This window comes from Anolis carolinensis, chromosome 4, assembly GCF_035594765.1.
Source record: "Anolis carolinensis isolate JA03-04 chromosome 4, rAnoCar3.1.pri, whole genome shotgun sequence".
NCBI classification, from domain to species: domain Eukaryota; kingdom Metazoa; phylum Chordata; class Lepidosauria; order Squamata; family Dactyloidae; genus Anolis; species Anolis carolinensis.
This window is the reverse complement of record NC_085844.1, coordinates 113,260,283-113,285,430: the sequence shown is the minus strand read 5'-3', so window position 1 is coordinate 113,285,430 and position 25,148 is coordinate 113,260,283. Positions and strand designations below refer to the sequence as shown.

General features: G+C 46.0%; 1 protein-coding gene across 2 annotated transcripts; it reads right to left on the bottom strand.

Moving 5' to 3' along the window:
- Positions 1 to 244: 244 nt before the first annotated feature.
- On the bottom strand, positions 245 to 25,148 carry LOC134298208 (uncharacterized). Of its 2 annotated transcripts, none has more exons than XM_062977631.1 (22): positions 23,274 to 25,148; positions 23,111 to 23,181; positions 15,022 to 15,100; positions 9,449 to 9,531; positions 9,190 to 9,247; positions 9,012 to 9,082; positions 8,824 to 8,854; positions 7,913 to 7,989; positions 7,758 to 7,830; positions 7,295 to 7,428; positions 7,020 to 7,170; positions 6,737 to 6,909; positions 6,497 to 6,622; positions 6,298 to 6,403; positions 6,029 to 6,166; positions 5,712 to 5,888; positions 5,441 to 5,587; positions 5,228 to 5,347; positions 5,029 to 5,137; positions 4,738 to 4,800; positions 4,429 to 4,623; positions 245 to 2,693 (listed from the first exon to the last, which is right to left on the bottom strand). In XM_062977631.1, exons 1-21 carry the CDS (start codon positions 23,727 to 23,729, stop codon positions 4,436 to 4,438), a joined length of 2,631 nt encoding a protein of 876 aa, XP_062833701.1. In that variant the 5' UTR covers positions 23,730 to 25,148; the 3' UTR covers positions 245 to 2,693; positions 4,429 to 4,435. The 2 variants fall into 2 exon arrangements, with proteins under 2 accessions (XP_062833701.1, XP_062833702.1); XM_062977632.1 differs by having other exon boundaries at positions 9,190 to 9,244.

The following is a 25,148-nucleotide window of genomic DNA, read 5'->3' as shown; positions in this document are numbered from 1 at the left end:
AACACTAGCATTTTCATTTCCTCTTAGGCCTCGCCTATGCTGTCAATTTAATGCAGTTCAAACTGTATTATATGGTTAGTGTAGATTCATATAACTGCGTTAGATTGCATTATATGAGCCAACACTCACCATATAATACAGTTTGAACTGCATTATATGGCAGACTAGGTGGGACCTGAGTTACATGTTCTGATAATTTGGGTTTCTCTCCTCCTCCCCAAAGGAATCCAAGGAAAGCACCAAATTAAAAATAAAGCAGTACATTTATTCTATTAAATACTACAACATTATACGATACAATCATAGAAGGTAAACTACAAAAAACAGAGCATAAGGGATACTCTCATCGTTCGGTTCAAGGGCAGTTCTTCTCCAACGCTGAGCTGAAAGTCCTAGGATTTGCAGTGGAGGGAGGAGGGCCTTGGGAACCCTCCGCCAGAGAAGCCTGGGCCTTCCCCCACTGTAAGCCCAGGACTATATTTGCACCAACTACATTCCCTTCCACACTGCCCCTTACCCCAGGATCTGATCCCAGATTATTTGGCAGTGTAGACTCAAATAATCCAGTTTAAAGCAGATAATCTGGGATCAGATCCTGTGAAATAGGACAGTGTCGATCTCCCCTACACTTTAGTACTATCATCTTCTCTACCTTCTTCTTCTTAGGCCTTGTCTAAACTGCCATATAATCCATTTTGAAATACAGTTAATATGCGTTCTGAAGCAGGATTATATGGCAGTTTAGATGGGGCCGACAGCCTTATCTACACTGTCATTTCATGCAGTTTGAACTGTATAATATATTCAGGTTGGATCTATACTGCCCTATATATCCAAGGATCTGATCCCAGACTATCTGTTTTTCCCAGACTCATAATAAGCAGACAATCTGGGATCAGGTCCTGGGATAGAAGGCAGTATAAACCCAGCCTCATACGCAGTTCAACCTGCATGAAAGGGTCAGTGTTGATGGGGCCTGAGTTTGGGTCTCCCTCCCCAAAGGAATTCATGGAAAATGCTAAATTAAAAGGAAAAGGTTATATTTATTCTAATAACACATTAAATAATATGGAAAATGCTAAATTAAAAGGAAAAGGCTATATTTATTCTAATTACACATTAAATAATATGGAAAATGCTAAATTAAAAATAAAGTATTACATTTATTCTAATTCTACATTAAATAATATAATGATATAATTTTAAATTACAATAAACCGAGAGTGGGGGGTTTCTTTCACTGAGCTGCTCAAGGGCGGCTCTTCCCCTCCGGCGCTGGGCTGTGAGTCCTGGGGTTTGCAGAGGAGGGAGGAGGGCCTTGGGAACCCTCCGCTGCAAGAGAGGCCTGGGCCTCCCTCCCTCCACGGCCAGCCCTGGATTCACAGGAGGCAGCCCTAGAAGCCAAAGGGGAAGAGCGGCGCTTTCACAGGGGAGTGGAATCCTCTCCCACACAAGACAATAATAAATATATTAAAAACATACACATTTTAAAAACAGCACATACACATTTTTAAAAAAGTACATACACATTTTAAAATTTAACAATAAAACAAATAAAGAAGTCCTGTCTTCTGTCTTCTTCCTGCAGGCGCCAGTCAGGGTCCATGGATGTTACGTGTCCCTCGATGGTCACGGTCCCTCGAAGGTCAGGGCCCGGCACCCTTGTTGTTACGTCCCTCGATGACCAGGGTCCTTTGATGTCAACTGTCCCTCGGTGGTCAAGGTCCCTCGAAGGTCAGGGCCCGGGTCCCTTGATGGCATGTCCCTCGATGACCAGGGTCCTTTGATGGTGTGTCCCTCGGTGTTCCCACGAAGGTCACTGTCCCTTTCTTCATCCATCTGGAGTGGCCCTGCAAGAAGCGCAGAGTGGTGTCAATAGAGTCCGCCACCCCTCCTCCTCCTCCTTATTGGCTCCCAGCAGCCAGGCCTCCTTCCGGGTGAATCCAGGTGAGCAGAGAGGCGGGGGGGGGGGGGGGCAAGGGGAACCCAAGGGGGATCTCAGCCCATCGGGAGACACAGCACCATGGATGGAGAAATGGCCACCTTTCCCCAAATGGAGCTGAGCCTCCCGAGATGCCTGGACAGATGGAGGGGCTGAGACCCCCTGCCCCTCCCCTTGACCCTTTGGATGGGGTGGGGACAGAGGAGGGGGCAATGGGGTTGTTTGGGGGGGAAGGAGGAGGGAGGGGAGGAGGGGCGGCACATCTGGGTGGGCAAGAGGGAGGGAGAAGCGCCCTTGGTGGGATGCCACCTTGGAGAAGGGAGGGAGGGAGGGGGCGGTGGTGGCATCCCAGGCCGAGAGGGAGGGGTCAGGGAGGGGGCGTAGGTCAAAGGAGGCAGGGGCCCAGCCCAGGTGGAAGAGGAAGGCCCAGGGTGCAGGTGGTGGCCCCTCCCCTCCAGGCCCCCAAATCCCACACAGAAAAGAACAGAACAGAGCACAGCAGAGGGGCCTAGGTGGTCTTCCTTCTCTGCTCTGCTCTGCTCTGCTCTGCTCTGCTCCCAAGGGCCCCAGGGTGACAATGGGGCCCAGAATGGGAGCGGGGCTTCTCTGTGTGTGTGTGTGTGGGGGGGGCAGGGCTTCCCTGGGCCAGGGCTGGGCAGACTCCCACCTCCTGAACGCTACTTCCCTTTGGTGATGCGGCACAGCTGGAGCGGAGGTGTTCCGGGCGGGCGCTCGTGGGATCGTGGTGTTCCTGCAAAAGGGAGAGAAAGCAGGGCTTGGGTCTCCTTCTACTGGTGCCTCTCTTTGGGCCTCAGCTGAAGGAGACCCCAAGGCGCACCTCCCTTGGCTCCCCTGCTCCCCTCTCTTCTCTTCTCCCCTCTCTTCTCTTCTCTCCTCTCTGCCCTAAGAGTCTCCGCTGCCTGTGTTTCCGTGTGCGCTTGGAGTCTCTACACTCCAGGCAGATCAGACCTAATACTGTTGACTGAGCTCCTTTCTTCCTTTCCTTTCCTTTCCTTTCCTCTCCTTTCTTCCTTTCCTTCCTTCCTTTCCTTCGTTTCTTCCTTTCCTTCTTTTCTTCCTTTCCTTTCCTTCCTTCCTTCCTTTCCTTTCCTTTCCTTTCCTTTCCTTTCCTTTCCTTTCCTTTCCTTTCCTTTCCTTTCCTTTCCTTCTTTTCTTTCCTTTCCTTTCCTTTCTTCCTTTCCTCCCTTCCTTTCCTTCTTTTCTTTCTTTCCTTTCCTTCCTTTCCTTCCTTCCTTCCTTCCTTCCTTTCCTTTCCTTCTTTTCTTTCTTTTCTTTTCTTTCCTTTCCTTCTTTCCTTCATTCTTTTTTTCTTTCTTTCCTTCCTTCTTTCCTTCTTTCTTTCTTTCTTCCTTTCTTCCTTTCCTTCCTTCCTTCCTCCTTTCCTTCTTTCTTTTTCTTCCTTCCTTCCTTCCTTCCTTCCTTCCTTCCTTCCTTCCTTCCTTCCTTTCCTTCATTCTTTTTTCTTTCTTTCCTTCTTTTTTCTTCTTTTTTTCCTTCCTTCTTTCCTTCCTTCCTTCTTTCTTTTCTTTCTTTCCTTTCTTTCTTTCTTTCTTTCTTTCTTTCTTTCTTTCCTCCTTTCCTTCTTTCTCTTTCTTTCTTTCTTTCTTTCTTTCTTTCTTTCTTTCTTTCTTTCTTTCTTGCTTTCTTTCTTCCTTTCTTTCTTTCCTTCATTCTTTTTTCTTTCTTTCCTTCTTCTTTTCTTCTTTTTTCCTTCCTTCTTTCCTTCCTTCTTTCTTTCCTTTTCTTTCCTTCGTTCTTTTTTCTTTCCTTCCTTCTTTTTTTCTTCTTTTTTCTTCCTTCTTTCCTTCCTTCTTTCTTTCCTTTTCTTTCTTTCTTTCTTTCCTCCTTTCCTTCCTCCTTTCCTTCTTTCTCTTCCTTCCTTCCTTCCTTTCCTTCATTCTTTTTTCTTTCTTTCTTTCTTCCTTTCTTTCCTTCATTCTTTTTTCTTTCCTTCCTTCTTTCTTCCTTCCTTCCTTCCTTCCTTCTTTCCTTCCTTCTTTCTTTCCTTTTCTTTCTTTCCTCCTTTCCTTCCTTCCTCCTTTCCTTCTTTCTCTTCCTTTCTTCCTTCCTTCCTTCCTTCCTTCCTTCCTTCCTTCCTTCCTTCCTTCCTTCCTTTCCTTCTTGCTTTCTTTCTTTCTTTCCTTTCCTTCCTTCCATCCTTCCTTCCTTCCTCCCTTCCTTCCTCCCTCCCTTCCTTCCATCAGTCCCACTAACCCTCCCTCCTTCCCTTTCTCCCTCCTTCCTTCCTTCTCTCTTTTTTTCCACCCTCCCTCCCTCTCCCCATTTCCTCCCTCACTCCCTCCTTCCTTTCTCCATCCTCCCTTCCTTCTCTCCCTCTATTCCTCCTACAACCCTTCTTACCTCCTCCCTCCCTTCCCCATTGCTTCCTCTTTTCCCTCCTTCCTCCATTTCCTCTTCCCCCTCCCTTCCTCCCTCCTCCTTCTTTTCCTCCCTCCCTCTCTTACCAGTCCATCAGGCGGGTGGCCTCTTGGCGTACTCTGGGGGGTACCTCTCCCGCCTGCAGGGAGCCGCCAAGCGCCGAAGAGCAGCCCGCAGCCCGTGTCGGTGGTGTAGGGCAGTGACCCTGGCAAGGATGGTCTTAGTCTCCCTGCCAACTCGCCTGACTTCAGGGTCACGGTCTTCAAGGAGGTTGATCAGCCCTGGAAGGAAGAGAGGAAAGGAGGAGGAAAGGCAGGTTAGCAGGTGAGGGGTGGCCCATGGACCCCCCGGGAGGCTCTCTCCCCAAGGCCCAGTGCCTCTCAGGCCCCACTTACAGGCGTGGTAGGTGTAGAGGTTCCTGTCGGCACACATCTTGTAGTTCTTGTGCAGAATGTGGCCTGGAGAGAAGAGAGGGACCACTTCCATGAGCAAAGACCCCCACACTAGACCCAAGGAAGGGGAAGACCCAGAGGGCCCAGGGGGAGGAAGGGGAACCTGAACTTTGTTCTCCCCAAAGAGGCTCAGGATCCCCAGAAGGGGGGAAGAGGCCCCTCCTGCTGCCCCAAAGGCGGATCTGGAGGCCAGGAGTGGGCACAAAGGGGGCCAAGACCCTCCCAGTTCCTTACCGACTAACATGGCTGCCACCTTTCTAGCCGATGGACGTTGGCTTTTAAAGATACGGAGGCAGCCATACACCTGTTCCTCCAACTCTTTCCTGGGGCGGCAATGATGGATCTAGAGAAGAGACAGGGGTCAAAAAGGGGGCTCCTTCTGCCCACCGGGCATAAGGACCCTTGACTCCCATGCCTCAGGGTGGGCACTCACCAGGCGCTTGGAGATCTTATGCAGCAGCTCCTGCAAGCTGAAGGTGTCCTCCGCCAGAACGCTGTCCTTCAGGTGCCAATTCAGGACGTCCGCCGCCTCCCTGAGGGTCTCCCTCGCAGTCTGCAAAGAAAAGAAGAAAGCTGAGTCAGTTCCACTTTCCTTCCTACCTTCCCTCCCTCCTGAGCCCCAGCACTGGGCCTCCCTCCCGCCTACCTTGGCCACCTCCTCATCCTCATCCTCCACATGCATCAGCACCACCAGGAGGTCACTGATGGTTTGACGCTCCTGAAGAGGATGTCCCGGGCGCCAGATGAAATGCCGGAAGCATTCGAGGGCTGCCGTTCGGATGTTGGCCGCCTCCTAAAAGGGAGAAGGAAAAGGAGACCCTATACTCCCTGTTTCTTCGCATGAAGCCCCTTCTCAGGGCTTGGGGAGAGGGGGGAGCCAGCGCCCTCCCCAAAAAGGCCCAGGGGTTAAGACTCACATGGTGGAAGAGGCGGCGGCATGTGGCAGTTAGGTGAACCTTCGCAAGGGCCTGGTCTTCAATATGCAGCAGGGGCTCCAGCTGGCCAGCCAGGTTCAGGAACTCCATGGCGATGTTAGTGTGCGGTGATTGCATTCCGCCGATGATGCCGTCTAGGAGTTCCTGAAGGCCCATGGTCTGAAAAGAGAGAGAAAGGAGGATACATTCAATGCAGAGAACTCCCGACCATAGGCCTTCCCCCTTGTTTGGGGAAGGTCCTTCCTATGATCACAAGAGCCTCTCTCTGGTGCGTAGAGCCTGGGCTCTGCCTGGCTTACCTCCCAGTATGTCTCGCAGAGCAGGAGAAGGCCCTGCCTGCTCTGATGTTGGACGGCCAGGCTGTGATGTTGAAGCCAGGCCGTCAGCAGTGCCCAGGTCTTCTCCGAGGAGTGTGGGCGCTGGCCGATCTTCAGCAGCTGAAAGACAAGAAGAGAAGCATGAAGGGCTGGAGCTAGGAAGGGAAGCACTGCCTCTCCTCTCCTTGTCTCCCCAGCCTTGCCCTAAGGCCCCTTCCAACCCATAACCCTGGCTGAACAACCCTTCTCACCTGGACGTAGAAGGCCACCACGCCGGCCGAATGCTCCAGCGGCGCTTCTTTCTCCCAGATGGAATGCAGGTGCTGGACTAGGGAGGAGGAGGACTTGAGGAGGCTCCTGGAAGACAAGAAAGACCCCTGTGAGGGAACCCAGCCAGAGAGAACAAGCTGGGCTTCCTCCCTGAACCTCCATCAGCCCTTAGCTCCTTACCGCAACTGGAGGGCTATCCCCTCAGGGCAGATGCTTGGGTCGTCTTCTAGCATCCACTCGGAGGTCCTGTTGAAGGACTTCGGTGCCACCCTCTTCACTAGCACGATGATGATATTCGCCAGTTCTCTGAAAAAGAAAGAAAGAAAAAGGCTTACTTACTAGTGAAGGGTCTGAGTCCCCCTTCAGCCCCCCAAAAGGGCTGGGAGTCCCGCAGACCCTTCCTCCCCACCCTCTCCTTACTCTGGAGGAACGTAGCTGTTGCTCCGGTTCCTGCTGGGTGCCTCCAACCCAGGCCTTGTGACCTCGATGAAGTTGGTCACCAAGGCGAGCAGAAGCTCCAGGAACCACCCCTCCAGGCGCGTGCTGTCCCTGATGTGTCTGACGATCCCGCCGATGGCCCGCGTCGCTCTTGCCTGTGGAGAGAAAGAAGGAGGCTCAAATGCAAGGAAAGGTCAAGAAAGAGGGGGCCCCGTTCTCCTTCCCCAGCCCCCTAAAAACAGGGTGCAGGTGGGGAGGTCCTTACCGTGACCGCATCAAAAGTAGGGCTGCCCTGTTCCTCGCCCTCCTGGGCCAGCCAAGGTCCCTCCTTTACCTTGGCCAGGAACAGGTCCAGCGCCGCTTCCAGGCAACAATATGGTGAATTGAGTACGGCGCTTACTAATTCACCACATGCCCTGTGAATGAAGAAAGGGAAGAGGGAGCCAAGGTCAGGGTCAGCCTTGGCTCCAACCCTATGGGGAGACCACTCAGGGCCCCCTGGGAATAGGGGAGTGGCACCCCCAGGCCCAGCTCCCTTACCTCCCGCCGGACTCCAGAAAGTGGTCCGTGGCCATCTTTAGATGTTTTCGGGCCACGTAATCCACTGCCTGCGTGACCTCTGCAGAGGAGGAACTGCAGACCAGCAGGCAAAGATGGTGTAGGTGTTGTTTTGCCTGTGAAGAAAAAAGAAGAAGAGAAACAATGGCACCTGGCAGCCATGGAAAGGCTCCTGGGCCAAAAGTGCAGGGAGAGCAGTGGCAGGTGAATGCGTGTGTGATGCTTGCTGGAAGGAACTGGGCATTGGGGTCCCTACATACCTTTCCAGTGGCCAAAGAGACCACTGGGGAATGGCAGGAGTTGAGAAGAGCAGCCTACCTGAAGGCTGGACATCTCTCGACAAACCTGCCATCTAGAAGGTCGATGGGGCATCCTGAGAAAGGCGTTGGGCGATGCCTCCTTGGTGGTGGCTGCAGGCCTCGCCAGGAGGAACTCTAAGCTTTACCTGTTCTGGGTCCAGGGAGGACCATCTCCTCGGGTGCAGGGCAGGATCTTCATCTTCGCCGGGTCCTACGGAGCTGGAAGAGAGGCACAAGAGGTGAGACCTGGTAAGACAAGAAGGGGGGCAATGGTCACCCCTCCTGGTGAAGGGCAACGCACCTGCTTGTACTGGGGAGAGGGTCCCACACCTCATCCTCCAGGCTGGGGATGTCAGCCAGCGTTGCCGCTTCGGAGTCCTGTAAAAGACAAGGGAGAAGAGGAGTGAAATTGGGGCTGCCCCCTTCCCTCATGGGTGTGGGGCCAAAAGGGAAGGAATGGGAAGACAGCCCAGGGGAGGAAGACTAGAGTAGGAGTTGGGAATCACCCTGGACCACTCAAGTCTAGATGTAGTCAGATAGATGATAGGACTAGATTGAGGGAATCCTTTCCCTGTTTCCAAAGCATGCCCAGATAGGCTCTACTGTGTTTCCCCTCTTTCTATCCTGTTTACCTCACATCCCTTACTTTGATGTTAGTAGAAATGTGAATCTTCAGGGACACTAACTTCTCATTGGTTCAGAATGTTTTATGGCCCCAATAAACTGGACCATGAGTTCGGAACCATTTTGGTTCAGTTTCTTCTCTCTTTGTTCTTCAAGCTAATAGCAGCATCTTGCTGTCCCTCTAGGCAAGATGTGACTATCTAGATGTTTGTTATTTTTCCTTTCTTATTTTTCCTTAGAAACTAGTCTAGAAAGCTAGACAGCTCCCAAACCTTTCTATCTACAATGGAATTCTTTTTACCTGAATAAATGTTTTTTGAACTTTTACTGAGCCTCTGCAATCGATAGCCATCCTAACAGAAAAAGGCTTCTCTTTGCTCACCGCGTGTAAGTATCTGCTGTTTTTGAAAGTCTGCTTTTGCTACTCTGCTACACTTTTGGTGGAATCTCCCCCAGAGAGGGATAAATTGAGTCTAACGGCTCAGAGATTACCACAATAAAAGGTGTGGTGGGGAGAGGAAAAGAGGTGTGGGGATGGAGAGGAAGCAGCCCCCCCCCCCGTTTTGATCACCCTCTTCCCTCTCTTACCGTCGATGTCTTCAGAGGGGGCTCATGGACACTGCAAGGAGAGAGACAAGAAAGCAAGGTCAGAAGAAGTTCTCTCCTATCTCTCAGGTGGAGCCCACCAAATCCCCTGGAATAGGGCTGCATGCGAGGCCCCCTTGGCCTCACTTGGGGGGTAGAGGGGACCTCCGCCTGCCATGGGAAGGACCTACCTCTCTGTATCGAGGGCCCGGGCCGCCCCCTCCTCCAGGACCTCCGAAGGGATCCCAACTTCCTTTGAACCCTGTTGAGGAGAAAGAAGAGAGAAGTGGATGCTCTGAGCAACAACCCATCTCCCGAAGGAAGGAGAAAGGCAAGCTCTTCCCTTTCCAGCCCCCTTCTTTCACTCACCAACTCTATGGGTTGTTTGTCCTTTGGTGAAGTCAGGATTTGCTCCGAGAGGAAGCTGCTAGAAGGACAAGGGAAAGAAGAAGAGTTTGAGATCCCTGGCCGCCTTCTCCCTTCCATTCCCAAGGCCAGCCCCATCCCAAGGCCCTTGCCAGCCCCTGGGAAGAAGGCGGCGTCCTGGGATGCCCCCCTCCAGATCTCTGGGCCCCAAAAACCCCAACCCCCAGCCTGGCCTTCCCCCCAAAACATGAATAGGAGGTACCTCTCTGCACTCTCTGAGGTCTGGTTCTTACGCTCCGCCTGAAGGCTGCTAGCCTCCCAGGGGAGCTTCTCTCTCCCCAGAAACTGCAAAGAAAGAAAGGGAAACTCAAGGTTCCACCAAAGAAGGGCTTCTCTGCGTCAATCTCCCTCTTTCCACCCCCCTCTGTTTCTAAGAACTGGAATCCCCAGTAAAGTTTGGACTGTCACCCCCCAGCATTCTTCCCCATTGACTACACTGCCAGAGGCTGCTAGGATTTGTCAACAGCCTTCTTGAATTGCTTTGCTCAGAACTGGACACAGGGTTATTCCAAGTGAAGAAGTCTGAGCAAAGCAAAGCAAAGTGAGACTACAGTAGAGTCTCATTTATCCAATGTTCTGGATTATCCAACGCATTTTTGTAGTCAATGTTTTCAATACATCGTGATATTTTGGTGCTAAATTCGTAAATACAGTAATTACTACATAGCATTACTGCATATTGAACTACTTTTTCTGTCAAATTTGTTGTATAACATGATGTTTTGGTGCTTAATTTGTAAAATCATAACCTAATTTGATGTTTAAAAGGCTTTTCCTTAACCCCTCCTTATTATCCAATATATTTGTTTATCCAACGTTCTGCCAGCCCGTTTATGTTGGATAAGTGAGACTCTACTGTATTATTTATTTATTTATTTATTTGCTACATTTATATGCCGCCCTTCTCACCCCGAAGGGGACTCAGAGCGGCTTACAAATTAAATTTACATACAATATTATATTATTAACATAGTACAATACTGGCAATAAATTACTATATTGTACTCTATCTATATATTGTAATATTATTAGTAATATTACATGTAAAATATAATATATAATTAATATTATTATATTGTATTATTAGTATTATATCGTATTACAATATAATATTATGAATATTATATGTATATACAATATGTTATAATTATTATATATTATTGTAAATTATATTGTGTGTGTGTGTGTGTGTATATATATATATATATATATAGGAGCCCCGGTGGCAGAGTGTGTAAAAGCACTGAGCTGGAGACCGAAAGGTCCCAGGTTCAAGCCCCGGGAGCGGCGTGAGCGGCCGCTGTTAGCTCCAGCTCCTGCCAACCTAGCAGTTCGAAAACATGCCTATGTGAGTAGATCAATAGGTACCGCTCCCGCGGGAAGGTAACGGTGCTCCATGCAGTCATGCCGGCCACATGACCCTGGAGGTGTCTATTGACAACGCCGGCTCTTCGCCTTAGAAATAGAGATGAGCACCAACCCCCAGAGTCAGACATGACTGGACTTAACGTCAGGGGAAAACCTTTACCTTTACACTCTCTCTCTCTCTCTCTCTCTCTCTCTCTCTCTCTCTCTCTATATATATATATATATATATATATATATATATATATATATATCTAGCATAGCATGTTAGGACTAGGACTTCCCTCCATCTCAACACTATGCTTCTATTGATGCAACCTAGAATCGCATGGGCTTTTTAAGCTGCTGCATCACACCCTTGACTCGTGTTCAGTTTGCGGTCTATTAAAACTCCTAAGTCCTTTTCACATGGATTCCATCATCCAAGTCCTCACTGAAGACGATGCATAGCCTTAAAGGCCCAGGACAGGACCCTCTTGATGGTGCCCCACTGGTCCCTTCTCTCCAGGATGAAGAAAGAGGAGCCACTGGACAGAAGCATCCTCTGGCTTTGGCCTGTGAAACAATTCCTGATCTACCTGACAGGAGCACTGTCTCGCCCACATTCTACTGGCTTCTGTGTGTCTTGGGGAACCTTCCCAAAGGCCTTCCTGAAATCAAGATGTGCTGCACCCACAGCATCCCCTTCATTCACCAAGATTGTGAGATTTTCAAAGAAAGTGTGTGGGAGTTTTCTTCTCTGGAGGCTTCTAGGCAGAGGTTGGATGTGTCAAAAGGGATGGACATCTGTTAGGAGGGATTGGGTGGGCCTTCCTGTCTGGCAGAAGGGGTTGGACTGGATGGCCCTTGGGGCTCCTTCTATTTATTTCCCATATTTGTACCCTGCCCTTCTCACCCTGAAAAGGACTCAACAGGCAACAATTCGATGTTAACAACACACAATTCCAAAATAAACAATTACAGTAGAGTCTCACTTATCCAACACTCGCTTATCCAACGTTCTGGATTATCCAACGCATTTTTGTAGTCAATGTTTTCAATATATCGTGATATTTTGGTGCAAAATTCATAAATACAGTAATTACTACATAGTATTACTGCGTATTGAACTACTTTTTTTGCCAAATTTGTTGTCTAACATGATGTTTTGGTGCTTCATTTGTAAAATCATAACCTAATTTGATGTTTAATAGGCTTTTCCTTAATGCGTCCTTATTATCCAACATATTCGCTTATCCAACATTCTGCCGGCCCGTTTATGTTGGATAAGTGAGACTCTACTGTATTAGGAATAATGTTTTTATTCTGTGTGATAGTGGAATCAATTACAGTAGAGTCTCACTTATCCAACACTCGCTTATCCAACATTCTGGATTATCCAACGCATTTTTGTAGTCAATGTTTTCAATAAATCGTAATATTTTGGTGCTAAATTCGTAAATACAGTATTATTACATAACATTATCGTGTACTGAAATGCTTTTTCTATCCATTTGTTGTAAAGCATGATATTTTGGTGCTTAATTTGTAAAATTATAACCTAATTTGATGTGTAATAGGCTTTTCCTTAATCCCTCCTTATTATCCAATATATTCACTTATCCAACGTTCTGCCGGCCAGTTTATGTTGGATAAGTGAGACGCTACTGTATATGGGACTGTTGTGGACTTTTCTTGTAGCTTTGAACCCTGGCTGATTCCTGCTTGGTGGAATATTTTGTTGGGAGGAGTTAGCTGGCCCTGATTGTTTCCTGTCTGCAATTCACCTGTTTTCAAATTGTTATTCTTTATTTACTGTCCTGGTTTTAATTTTTTTGTAATTCTTAGAGCCAGGATTAGGAGGTTTTGTGGGAGCCAGTGGGAGTTTTGTGGGAGCCTGGGTGGGCGCTGAGTGGAACACTACAAATCACCTTTAGTGAGAAGCTTATCTTGCGACCTTTATGAGGACCACATTACCATTTCACAGATGGGAAAACTGAAGGTATAAAACAGCTAGACTTGTTACCTTGAACTAAGATTTGAAGACTTGAAGATCAACACCACGTGTGGGCAAACTTTGGCCCTCCAAGTGTTTCGGCTATTAGGAATTGTGGGAGTTGAAGTCCAAAACAACTGGAGGGCCAAAGTTTGCCCATGCCTCATTTACACTATTCTCTACAGATGTTGCAACACAGACTTTACATACTTTCATCCTTTTTAAGCTTTTAAGATGAAAATAACAATCCCTGGAATAAATCCAATTTTCATTCTGAAAGTCTGTACAATGTGGTAGTGTATTTCAATTATAAGAGCAAGTACCAGTTGTTACAAAATGGATCTTGGAGCCCTCGTGGACAAGTTAAACATGAGCCAACACTGTGGCAGTGCCTTAAAAATCCAATGGGATTTTGGCCTGTATCAATAGGAGTATCTAGATCCAGGGAAGTCATGCTATTCTGATATTCCAGGGAAGTCATGCTATTCTACTCCATGCTGCCTTGGTCAAACCAAGGAATACTGTGTCCAATTCTGAGCACCACAATTGAAGAGAAATGTTAACAAAATGGAAAGTGTCCAGAGGGCAAGTAAAATGATCAAGGGTCTGGAGAAAAAGCCCTATGAGGAGCGGCTTAAAGAGCTGGGCATGTTTAGCCTGCAGAAGAGAGGGCTGAGAGGAGACATGATAGCCATGTATAGGAGAAATCATAGGGAGGAGGGAGCAAGCTTGTTTTCTGCTGCCCTGCAGACTAGGATGCGGAACAATGGCTTCAAACTGCAGGAAAGGGGATTCCACCTGAACATTAGAAAGAACTTCCTCACTGTGAGAGCTGTTCAGCAGCGGAACTCTCTGCCCTGGAGTGTGATGAAGGCTTCTACTTTGGAGGCTTTTAAGCAGAGGCTGGAGGGCCATCTGTTGGAGGTGCTTTGAATGCGATTTTCCTGCTTCTTGGCCGAATGGGATTGGACTGGATGGCCTACAAGGTCTCTTCCAACTGTAGAATTCTATTTATGTTTTACTAATTGCTTATTATTGATTGTTGTGGGTTTTATACTGCATTTGTTGTTGATTGTTGTTGGTTTTATTTTGCATTTAATTGCATTATAACAAGCTGGAAGCCGCTTTGGGTCCCTTTGTGGGAGAAAAGCAGAATATAAATAGATGTCACTAATGCTTCGTGAATATCAAGTGCAGAGCTTTCATCAGATATGAAATTAGTCCATAAAAAAGTGGTCCCTACCTAAATATATTAAAGGTACCAGCTTGTGCTTGATCTTGAAAACTAAGCAGGGTCAGCCCAGGTTAGTACGTTGATTGGGAGCAAACAATAAATATCAAGTGTTGTACACTAGATTTCAGAGTAGGAACTGGTAAAAACACCTCCAAGTATGCCTTATCTTAAAAAATCCTATGAAATTAATATTTATTATTTATTTATTTACAGTATTTATATTCCGCCCTTCTCACCCCGAAGGGGACTCAGGGCGGATTACAATGAACACATATATGGCAAACATTCAATGCCAACAGACAAACAACATACATTAGACAGACTCAGAGGCATTTTTAACATTTTTCCAGCTTCACGATTCCGGCCACAGGGGGAGCTGTTGCTTCACCGTCCAGTAGTGGCTGTACTTCCGCATTCCTTTCCTCGTGTTTTGCTGGCAGTTTTATGGTGTTGTAAATTAGCCTCCCGCATAAAGCGTCCCTAAATTTCCCTAATTGACAGGTGCAACTGTCTTTCGGGGCTGCATAGGTCAACAGCAAGCCAGGGCTATTAATGGTCGGAGGCTTAACCCGACCCGGGCTTCGAACTCATGACCTCTCGGTCAGTAGTGATTTATAGCAGCTGGTTACTAGCCAGCTGCGCCATAGCCCGGCCCCATAATAGTCATAATAAGTCAACAGCTGACTGAATGAATGCACACACTACACCAACTTGCCCAAAGCTCCACTTTGTCAACTGCTTAGAATCATAGAATCATAGAGTTGGGAGAGATCTCATGGACCATCCAGTCCAACCCCCTGCCAAGAAGCAGGAAATTGCATTTAAAGCACCCCCGACAGATGGTCATCCAGCTATGCTATCCAAAGAGCTGTTCGGCAGTGAAACTCTCTGCCTCAGACTGTGGTGGAGGCTCCTTCTTTGGAGACTTTTAAGCAGAGGCTGGATGGCCATCTGTCAGGGGTGCTTTGAATGTGATTTCCTGTTTCTTGGCAGGGGGTTGGACTGGATGGCCCATGAGGTCTCTTCCAACTCTATGATTCTATGATTCTATGAAAGCGCTAGCACTCTCTCTCTCTCTGGAGTTACACTTTAAACTGTTCCATCTTAAAAACAAATTCAGCTTAAGAATAAGCCTACAAAACCTATCTTGTTTTTAACTATTTCTCAAAGGTTCGTGGGAGGGAGAGGCCTCCTTCCTTACCTTGGACGCTGGCCTCACTTCAATTATCAGCGTCCGGGGAGAGGGCGCCTCCGCGCGCGTTCCTTGTGTCTCCGGAGGACTGGAAGGGGACAAGAAAATGTATTATTTATTGATTTACTACATACCCTGTTTCCCCTAAAATAAGACATCCCCAGAAAATAAGACCTAGTAGAAGTTTTGCTGAATTGCTAAATATAAGGCCTCCCCTGAAAGTAAGACCTAGCAAAGGTTTTGTTTGGAAGCATGCCTGCCAAACAGAACACCAGAGCATGCAGGATTGGTAAATGTACATACCATAGAGTGTTGTACATGGAAATAATGGTAATAACAAGAAATTCTTGATAGGATTCACAGTTTGTCTGGTTATGCTGGTTTGTGATGACAACTACTGTACAGTATATAATAAATGTTCATTTTTTTTTGTTCAACAATAAATGTGAATTCTTCTTCATGGAAAAATAAGACATCCCCTGAAAATAAGACCTAGAGCATCTTTGGGAGCAAAAATTAATATAAGACACTGTCTTATTTTCGGGGAAACACGGTATATTTCTAACCTGAAAGGGACTCAGAACAGCTTGAAAAAAACTTGAAAATGCTCAAGAAAAACTCATGAGAAAAACTTATGGGCCAAAATTGCCATGCATACCTGATATGCCCAGATTTGAATACTGATCGGTTTGGAGGGGAATTGGCCTGGACATTTGGGAGTAGTAGGTACTGGGATTTATAGTTCACCTGCAATTAATGAGCACTTCAAACCCCTCCGATGATGGACCAGGACCAAATTTGGCACACAGAGCCCCCATAACCAAAAGAGCATATTACTTAAGTTTGGGGAAAAGGGAGTTATAGTTCACCTGCATCCAGAGAAACAGTGACCCCCACCGACAATGGATCGGAACTAAACTTTGCACAGAGAAGTCTCATGACCAACTGAACATACTGCAGGGGTTTGTGGGAATGGGCCTTGATTTTGGGAGTTGTAGTTGACATGCATCCAAAGAGCACTGAACCCAGCCAATGACGGATCTGGATCAAACTTGGCACACAGACTCAACATAACCTGTGATGGATACTGACAGATGTTTTGGGACAATTGCCCCTGGAATCTGGGAGTTGTAGCAGTTCACCCCCATCCAGAGAGCACTGCAGCCAGGCGATGACCAGCCAACGACAGATCTGGACCACACTCGGTACACAGACCCAAAATGGCCAACTTTGAATACTGGGAGGGTTTGGGGAGAATTGACCTACGATTCTGGGAACTGTAGTTCACCCACTCCAAACTGAGAATACCTGACAATCAAAAACAAATCATGCCTTTTTCAAATAACCCGGGCATCGCTGGGTTCCCAACCTAGTGTGTGTGTGTGTGTGTGTGTGTGTGTGTGTATATATATCTATATATATAAAAGAGTGATGGCATCACGGCGACCCACAAAACAACAAAACTACAGCCCCCCCCAACCTCAAAATTTGACGACACAACCCATCATCCACGGCTCTAGGTTGATACAACAAAAAGAAAAGAAAAATAAAGTCCTAATTAGAGAGAGAGGAATAATTGCTTTTATCCAATTGCTGCCAGTTAGAAGGCTAAGCTCCTCCAACTTGGTCTCCTAGCAACCCAATAAAAAATAATAAAAAACACTAAAAAATTAATACAATAAAATACCATAACAAAAAAATAACTAAAAATTATACAAGAAAATAATAAAATATAATAAATAAAAAGATAACTTACAATAAAATTAATTAAAAAATACAAATAACGTCAAATAAAAATTACACAACAATTTTTACCCAATACCACCACCACTTTGCCACAGCAACGCGTGGCCGGGCACAGCTAGTATATATATATATATACACATATACACCAGTATATACTTGAGTATAAGCCGACCCAAATGTAAGCCGAGGCACCTAATTTTACCACAAAAAACTGGGAAAACATTGACTCCAGTATAAGCTGAGAGTGGTAAATTTCAAAAATAAAAATAGATACCAATAAAATTACATTAATTGAGGCATCCGTAGGTTAAATGTTTTTGAATATTTACATAAAGCTCTAATTTAATCTAACTCTGATTAAATCATTATTCTCATCTTCTTCAAAGTAAATGCGCTTACATATACTTTTAATAATAATAGTGAAATAATAAATGCAGTAAAATAATAAATGCAGTAAAATAATAAATGTAATAGTAATAAGAAGATCAGAGTGAAAAAATAAATGTATTAATCATAATAAAAACTAGATTAAAATAAATGTAATAGTAACAACAATAATAGAGCAAAATAAATGTAACAATAATAGGGTAAAATAATAAATGCAACAATAATAGAGTAAAATAATAAATACAACAATAATAGAGTAAAATAATAAATGTACCATATATTCTCGAGTATAAGCCAACCCGAATATAAGCCGGCCAGGACCCTAACTCAAATATAAGCCGAGGGGGGCTTTTGCAGTCCTAAAAAAGGGCTGAAAAACCCGGCCTATACTCGAGTATATACGGTGTGTGTGTGTATATATATATATATATATATATATATATATATATATATCAGAGAAACGGGGAGAATCGGGAACCCTCTATCCCAATTGCATGGAGGAGAGATCAAGTCCCCTCCCCTCCTCCCAATCTAAGATTATCCTTTACATACAGCTTCCTACAAACTCCTGAAAACTCCAGCAACCTTCTTAAATGATCAAGGCTCTGCAATTGGTGCAAATCCCTCCCCTTCCAGGCTTCCAATTTGTTCCAGGATTTTCTGCATTTTCCCTCTTACAATACTGGTTTGAAACTGCATAGAAAATGTCAGCGTGGATAGATTATTATGTCTTTAATCCTCCTGTATTAAGAGCCCCACTTTCCATCTGAACGTGCTCTAACCAGGGTGTCCCAAAAAAGGTATACACACTTAAAAACAGATACAGTAGAGTCTTACTTATCCAACATAAATGGGCTGGCAGAACGTTGGATAATCGGATATGTTGGATAATAAGGAGGGATTAAAGAAAAGCCTATTAAACATCAAATTAGGTTATGATTTTACAGATTAAGCACCAAAACATCATTTGACAGAAAAAGTAGTTCAATACGAAATAATGCTATGTAGTAATTACTGTGTTTACGAACTTAGCACCAAAATATCACGATTTATTGAAAACATTGACTACAAAAATGCGTTGGATAATCCAGAATGTTGGATAAGCGAGTGTTGGATAAGTGAGACTCTACTGTACTTTAATTGAGGTTTGTTCCCCCCCCCCCCCCCCCCCATGTTAAACCCATTGGAATTAATAATGGAAATCAAGTCCCTTCTACGTTGCCTTATGTTCCAGGATCTGATTCCAGATTATCTGATATAAACTGGATTATATGAGTCTCCACTGCCATATAATCTGGGATAAGAAGATAATCTGGTTTAAGATCCTGGGATATAGGGACAGTGTGGAAGGGGCCTCAGGCTGGAACTACACTGCCCCTATATCCCAGGATCTGATCCCAGATTATTTTATCCTGGATTACCTGGCAGTGTAGACTCATATACTCCAGTTTAAAGCAGATAATCTGGAATCAAGATCTTAGGATATAGCAGCAGTGTGGAAGGGGCCCCAGGCTGAATCTATGCCCTAATTCCCAGGATCTGATCCTAGATTATCTTCTTATCCCAGATTATCTGGCAGTTTAGATTCATATAATCCAGTTCAGAGTAGATAATCTGGGATCAGATCTTGGGATACAGGGCAGTGTGGAAGGGATCTCAGGCTGGATCTATACTGGCCTTTATTCCAGGATCTGATCCCAGATTATCTTTTTATTCCAGATTATCTGGTAGTGTGGACTCATATAATCCAGTTCAAAGGAGATAATCTGCTATCAGATCCTGGGATATAGGAGCAGTGTGGAAGGGGCCTCATGGTGAATCTACACTGCCCTATATCCCATGATCTGATTCCATATTACAGTAGAGTCTCACTTATCCAACATTCCCTTATCCAACGTTCTGGTTTATCCAACGCATTTTTGTAGTCAATGTTTTAAATATATCATGATATTTTGGTGCTAAATTCATAAATACAGTGATTACTACATAGCATTACTGCATATTGAACTACTTTTTCTGTCAAATTTGTTGTATAACATGATGTTTTGGTGCTTCATTTGTAAAATCATAACTTAATTTGATGTTTAATAGGCTTTTCCTTAATGCCTCCTTATTATCCAACATATTCGCTTATCCAACATTCTGCCAGCCCGTTTATGTTGGATAAGTGAGACTCTACTGTATTTGATTTAAACTGGATTATATGAGTCCCTACTGCCATATAATCTGGGATAAGAAGAAAATCTGGAATTAGATCCTGGAATATAGGGCAGTATAGATCCAGCCTCAGATTTAAGTTTTGAACAAAGGAAAATAATTTTAAAATGTGACTGGAAGTGTGAAAAGGTAAAGTCCAAAGAGAGTTGAGGAGGGAGTTTCAAGGAGACTTGCCATAAATCGAATATGATATTTTTGGAGTAACCTTTTTGTCCCTGATCATATCCACCACTGGAATGAGCCCCAAGAACATAAGGCACCATTTTACAAGACATGGTTCATGCCTCACACTTTTACAGTCAGTTGAAACATTTTGATACTTTTTATAATTTTTTTCCATATGTGTTGTATGATGCTGCCAACACACAAAACTGTTTATTCCTGTCCTATCCCTGTATATATTATTAATACCAACGTACAGCTTTATTGATATCCAGTGAGCCCCCCTCAGTATCAACTGTTGACTGGTTACAGCTCTCTCCATGGATTCCAAAATCTGTGGATGCTCATGTCACATTATATGCAATGGTGTGGTAAAATTGCATTCCTTATATCACTTATCCAACATAAATGGGCTGGCAGAAGGTTGGATAAGCAAAAATGTTGGATAATAAGGAGAGATTAAGGAAAAGCCTTTTAAACGTCAAATTACGTTATGATTTTACAAATTAAGCACCAAAACATCATGTTTTACAACAAATCGACAGAAAAAGCAGTTCAATACACGGTAACATTATGTAGTAATTACTGTATTTACGAATTTAGCACCAAAACATTGCAATGTATTGAAAACATTGACTACATAAACATTGACTAGGTAAAGGTAAAGGTAAAGGTTTCCCCTGACGTTAAGTCCAGTCGTGTCTGACTCTGGGGTTGGTGCTCATCTCCATTTCTAAGCTGAAGAGCTGGCGTTGTCTGTAGACACCTCCAAGGTCATGTGGCCGGCATGACTGCATGGAACGCCGTTACCTTCCCACCGGATTTGAACCTGGGATCTTTCAGTATGCAACTTCAGCAGCTCAGTGCTTTAATTTTGACAGGTGAGTATGGTGAGGTAGGGGGGAATTTGCATGTGGGAGGTGATTGGCTGGGGAGTGAGAGGAGGGAGGGGCCCCTGGGAGGGAGCAGGGATATGCAAATTTTGGCAGGTGGGGATTGTGAGGTGGCAGGAATTTGCATGTGGGAGGTGATTGGTTGGGGAGTGAGAGGAGGGAGGGGCCCCTGGGAGGGAGCAGGGATATGCAAATTTTGGCAGGTGGGGATTTTGAGGTGGCAGGAATTTGCATGTGGGAGGTGATTCGTTGGGGAGTGAGAGGAGGGAGGGGCCCCTGGGAGGGAGCAGGGATATGCAAATTTTGGCAGGTGGGGATTTTGAGGTGGCAGGAATTTGCATGTGGGAGGTGATTGGTTGGGGAGTGAGAGGAGGGAGGGGCCCCTGGGAGGGAGCAGGGATATGCAAATTTTGGCAGGTGGGGATTTTGAGGTGGGAGGAATTTGCCTTTTCGTAGTCAACTAGCTGTGCCCGGCCACGTGTTGCGTTGCTGTGACTTTTTGGATTTGTTTGTTGGCCAGGTGGATTAGCAGTGAATAGCCTTGCAGCTGCAAAGTGTAGCCGTTTTCTTCCTATTGTAATCCAAGTTTGGTGAGCTAGAATACACTGAATAGTCTCGGTGTGGCAGGTATACCTGCTGTTATTAGTCACCTTGATTAGCATGTAATGGCCTTGCAGCTTCAAAGCCTGGCTGCCTCCTCCCTGGGGAATCCTTTGTTTGGAGGTGCTAGGTGGCCCTGATTGAACCCCCTCCCTTCCTGTCCAGGGAGTTGAAGAAGGACCAGCAGAAGACAGGGCTGAGTGGAAGGCGCCTCCCCCAGGCTGCTGTAATCAATAGCAATGATATTTAGTAATAATATGAAGGATGTGGGCGGACTACAATTTCCCAAAAATTTTGGGTCATTTCCCCCAAAACTTCCCCAATATTCACAGTTGGGCATGTTGAGTCTGTGTGCCAAGTTTGGTCCAGATCTATCTTCAGTGCTCTCTGGATACGGGTGAAGTACAACTCCTGGATAGCAAATTCAACCACCTCCAGACCCCGCTACTATACCAAGTTGGCCGTGTTGGCTCTTGCACTGCATTTCATTGGGTTGTGTTATATGGGTCTACACTGCCTTATTATTATTATTATTATTATTATTATTATTATTATTATTATATAATGCGGTTTGAACGGCCTTGGACTGCTTTACATGGGTCTATGCTGACCATATAATTCAGTTTGAACTGCATTGGTCTTTGCTTTCAATGGCTGCATTTCAGTATTAATGTCTAGTCCATGTGATGGCATACTATGGGGCATAGCATTAATACAAACTCTCAAGCAACCAGAGACAACTCTCAGTTATCCGGCATTGACCACTCCCCAAGGGTGCCGGTTAAATGAGAGTCGACTGTCAGCATTAATACAAACTCTCAAGCAACCAGAGACGACTCTGTTATCTGGCATCGACCACTCCCCACGGGTGCCGGTTAAATGAGAGTCAACTGTCATAGCATTAATACAAACTCTTAAGCAACCAAAGACTCGCAGTTATCCGGCATCAACAACTCCCCTCGGTGTCAGTTAAATGAGAGTCAACTGTCATAGCATTAATACAAACTCTCAAGCAACCAGAGACAACTCTCAGTTATCTGGCATCGACCACTCCCCACAGGTGCCGGTTAAATGAGAGTCAACTGTCATAGCATTAATACAAACTCTCAAGCAACCAGAGACGACTCTCAGTTATCTGGCATCGACCACTCCCCACGGGTGCCGGTTAAATGAGAGTCAACTGTCAGCATTAATACAAACTCTCAAGCAACCAGAGATGACTCTCAGCTATCTGGCATCGACCACTCCCCACGGGTGCCGGTTAAATGAGAGTCAACTGTCATAGCATTAATACAAACTCCCAAGCAACCAGAGACAACTCTCAGTTATCCGGCATCAACCACTTCCCCTCGGGTGTCGGTTAAATGAGAGTCAACTGTCATAGCATTAATACAAACTCTCAAGCAACCAGAGATGAGTCTATAATGTTCTGACCATTGCTAATTTAATCTAAACAGCGAAACTGAGGCCCTGGGCTGAGTGGGTTGCTAGGAGACCAAGTGGGTGGAGCTTAGCCCTCTAACTGGCAGCTATTGGATAAAAACAATTATTCCTTTCCCTCTAATTAGGACTTCATTTTTCTTTTCTTTTTGTTGTATCAACCTAGAGCCGTGGATGATGGGTTGTGTTGTCAAATTTTGAGGTTGGGGAGTCTGTAGTTTTGTTGTTTTGTCCGGTGCCCTCATTCCATCGCTCTTTTATATATATAGAAGATGGAGCCTCTGGTGGCTCAGTATGTTAAAGCACTGAGCTGCTGAACTTGCAGACCGAAAGGTCCCAGGTTTGAATCCGGGGAGCGGAGTGAGCGCCCGCTGTTAGCTCCAGCTTCTGCCAACCTAGCAGTTCGAAAACATGCAAATGTGAGTAGATCAATAGGTACTGCTCCGGCGGGAAGGTAACGGCGCTCCATGAAGTCATGCCGGCCACATGACCTTGGAGGTGTCTACGGACAACGCTGGCTCTTCGGCTGAGAAATGGAGATGAGCACCAACCCTCAGAGTCGGTCATGACTGGACCTAACGTCAGGGGAAACCTTTACCTTCCCTTCCCTTAGGGTGGGGGGACCCCGAAGGGAACGGGGGGCCAGGGCTTACCTTGGAGGATCCACAGGAACAGCTACGTTTTCGGGGCTCACGCGGCGAAGCGAGCGCCTCGTCCTGACCTTCTGCAGAGGGAAGCAATTAAGGGGGCCCTCAGTGCCAGAACAGAGCTGGCCCCGGGGCCCCAAAGGGAGCGGGAGGGGGGTGCGGTCCTTACCCTGAACCACGAATCCAGGGCCGTCCATCGGGGGGCACGCGGAGGGACTTCTGGCGCAGAGGCATCGCTCCCGGCTGGCCTCAGTGGGAGCTGTCTGGAGTGCTCTCTGCCCATCTTGGTGCTCAGGAAGGCAATGCCAGCGCCAACTGACTTGAGGCTTCTCAGAACCCTCGGTCTCCATGGCAAGAACGGAACCTTTTCAAAGGAAAACAACCCGCAGCCTGGAGATGCTCCTGGAAGGGAGGGGCCCCCAGCAGGATGGAAGCAAGGAAGAGTGGCCCCATGCATCTTCCTGTTCTGCTCTTCTGCTCTGAAGGGTGGACTCAGGGGCCATGAGACCCAAACTTTGTGTGCCACAGTGGGTGGGTGGCGATGTTTCTCTTGCCAGGACAAAGTTTTTGCCCTGTAATCCACTTTCCCCATGCCTTTAGGATAAAAGCGATCAGGAACAGACATGCATAACCCAGGAACATCGCCCTGTAGTTCCCAGGCGCAAGTCCACTACCAAACCTGTCTGCACGGGTGGCCACGCAGCCTCTAAAAAGTCATAATAAAGTTCTGTTCCTGGCACGAAAGTGTGTCTTCCTGTTTGATTGTGTAGTCCTGATTTGGAAAGTCGTGATCCTATTCCATAAATTTTGCTTGCGTCCTAGAAACTTCGTTTTATTTATTTCGTGTCCAAAGCATTGCATAATAAATAAGTTTAAAAGTGATAAAATAAAGGAATCACAAACAGCTAAGTCGTTTTGGACCAAAAGTGGACAACAGCAATCGCATTGTCCGTAGCTTTAAACAACTCCTCCTCCGTGCATGAGGTAGGGCATTGTGGGCAAGCACACATATGAGGAGTTGTTTGTTCAGCTCCACAGTCACACAAGGTGGAAGATTCCTCCAGGTAGTGCCATCTTACCAGGTTGTCTTTTGATCTGCCCACTCCGCTTCTCAGTCTGTTCAGGGAATTCCAAATTGCCCATTTGGGTGGATGACAATGTTTATCTTGCCAGGACAAAGTTTTTGCCCTGTAATCCACTTTCCCTGTGTCTTTAGGATAAAAGCAATGAGGAACACACATGCATAACCCAGGAACATTGCCCTTGTAGTTCCCAGGCACAAGGACACAACCAAAGCTGTCTGCACAGATGGCCATGCAGCCTCTAAAAAGTGATAATAAAGTCCTATTCCTGGCTTGAAAGTGTGTGTTCCTGTTCGATTGTGTACTCCTGACTTGGAAAGTCATGATCCTATTCCATAAACTATCATGTCAGACTACACAGAGAAGCCATTGAAATTCACAAGCATGTGGACAACTTCAACAGAAAGGAGGAAACCATGAAAATGAACAAAATCTGGCTACCACTATTAAAAAAAACTCAAAAATCAGAACAGTAAATAAGAAGCAACACTCTGAGACAGGGGTCCCCAAACTAAGGCCCGGGGGCCGAATGCGGCCCATCGAAGCCATTTATCCGGCCCCCACGGCAAAAGGGCAGAAGGGGGTTGGGCTAAATGACCCAAGGGGTCTCTTCTTCTCTTACAACCATCATCATTATTATTTTATTATGACACAGCAAACAAGATAGATATGCTGGATTTCATATCACAAAATCACAAGTCGAACATATTATTATTAACATTGAGGCTGGGTGGACATCTGTCAGGGGTGCTTTGCTTGTGCTTTCGGTGCACAAAGGCAGAAAGGGATTGGACTCAATGGCCCAAGGGGTCTTTTCCAACCCTCTTTTTTATTATTATTAACATTGAGGCTGAGTGGACATCTGTCAGGGGTGCTTTCGGTGCACAAAGGAAGAAAGGGATTGGACTCAATGGCCCAAAGGGTTTCTTCCAACCCTCTTTTTATTATTATTATTGTTGTTA

Bases quoted from the DNA above. Each gene is read 5' to 3' on its own strand.
- LOC134298208 (XM_062977631.1), bottom strand. From the start codon at position 23,729: ATGTCTGTTCCTGATCGCTTTTATCCTAAAGGCATGGGGAAAGTGGAT. The intron at 9,248-9,448 runs GTACCTCCTATT...TTGTCCTTCTAG, and splicing joins ACCTCAGAGAGTGCAGAGAG to CAGCTTCCTCTCGGAGCAAA. The intron at 5,138-5,227 runs GTGAGTGCCCAC...TCTCTTCTCTAG, and splicing joins ATAAGATCTCCAAGCGCCTG to ATCCATCATTGCCGCCCCAG.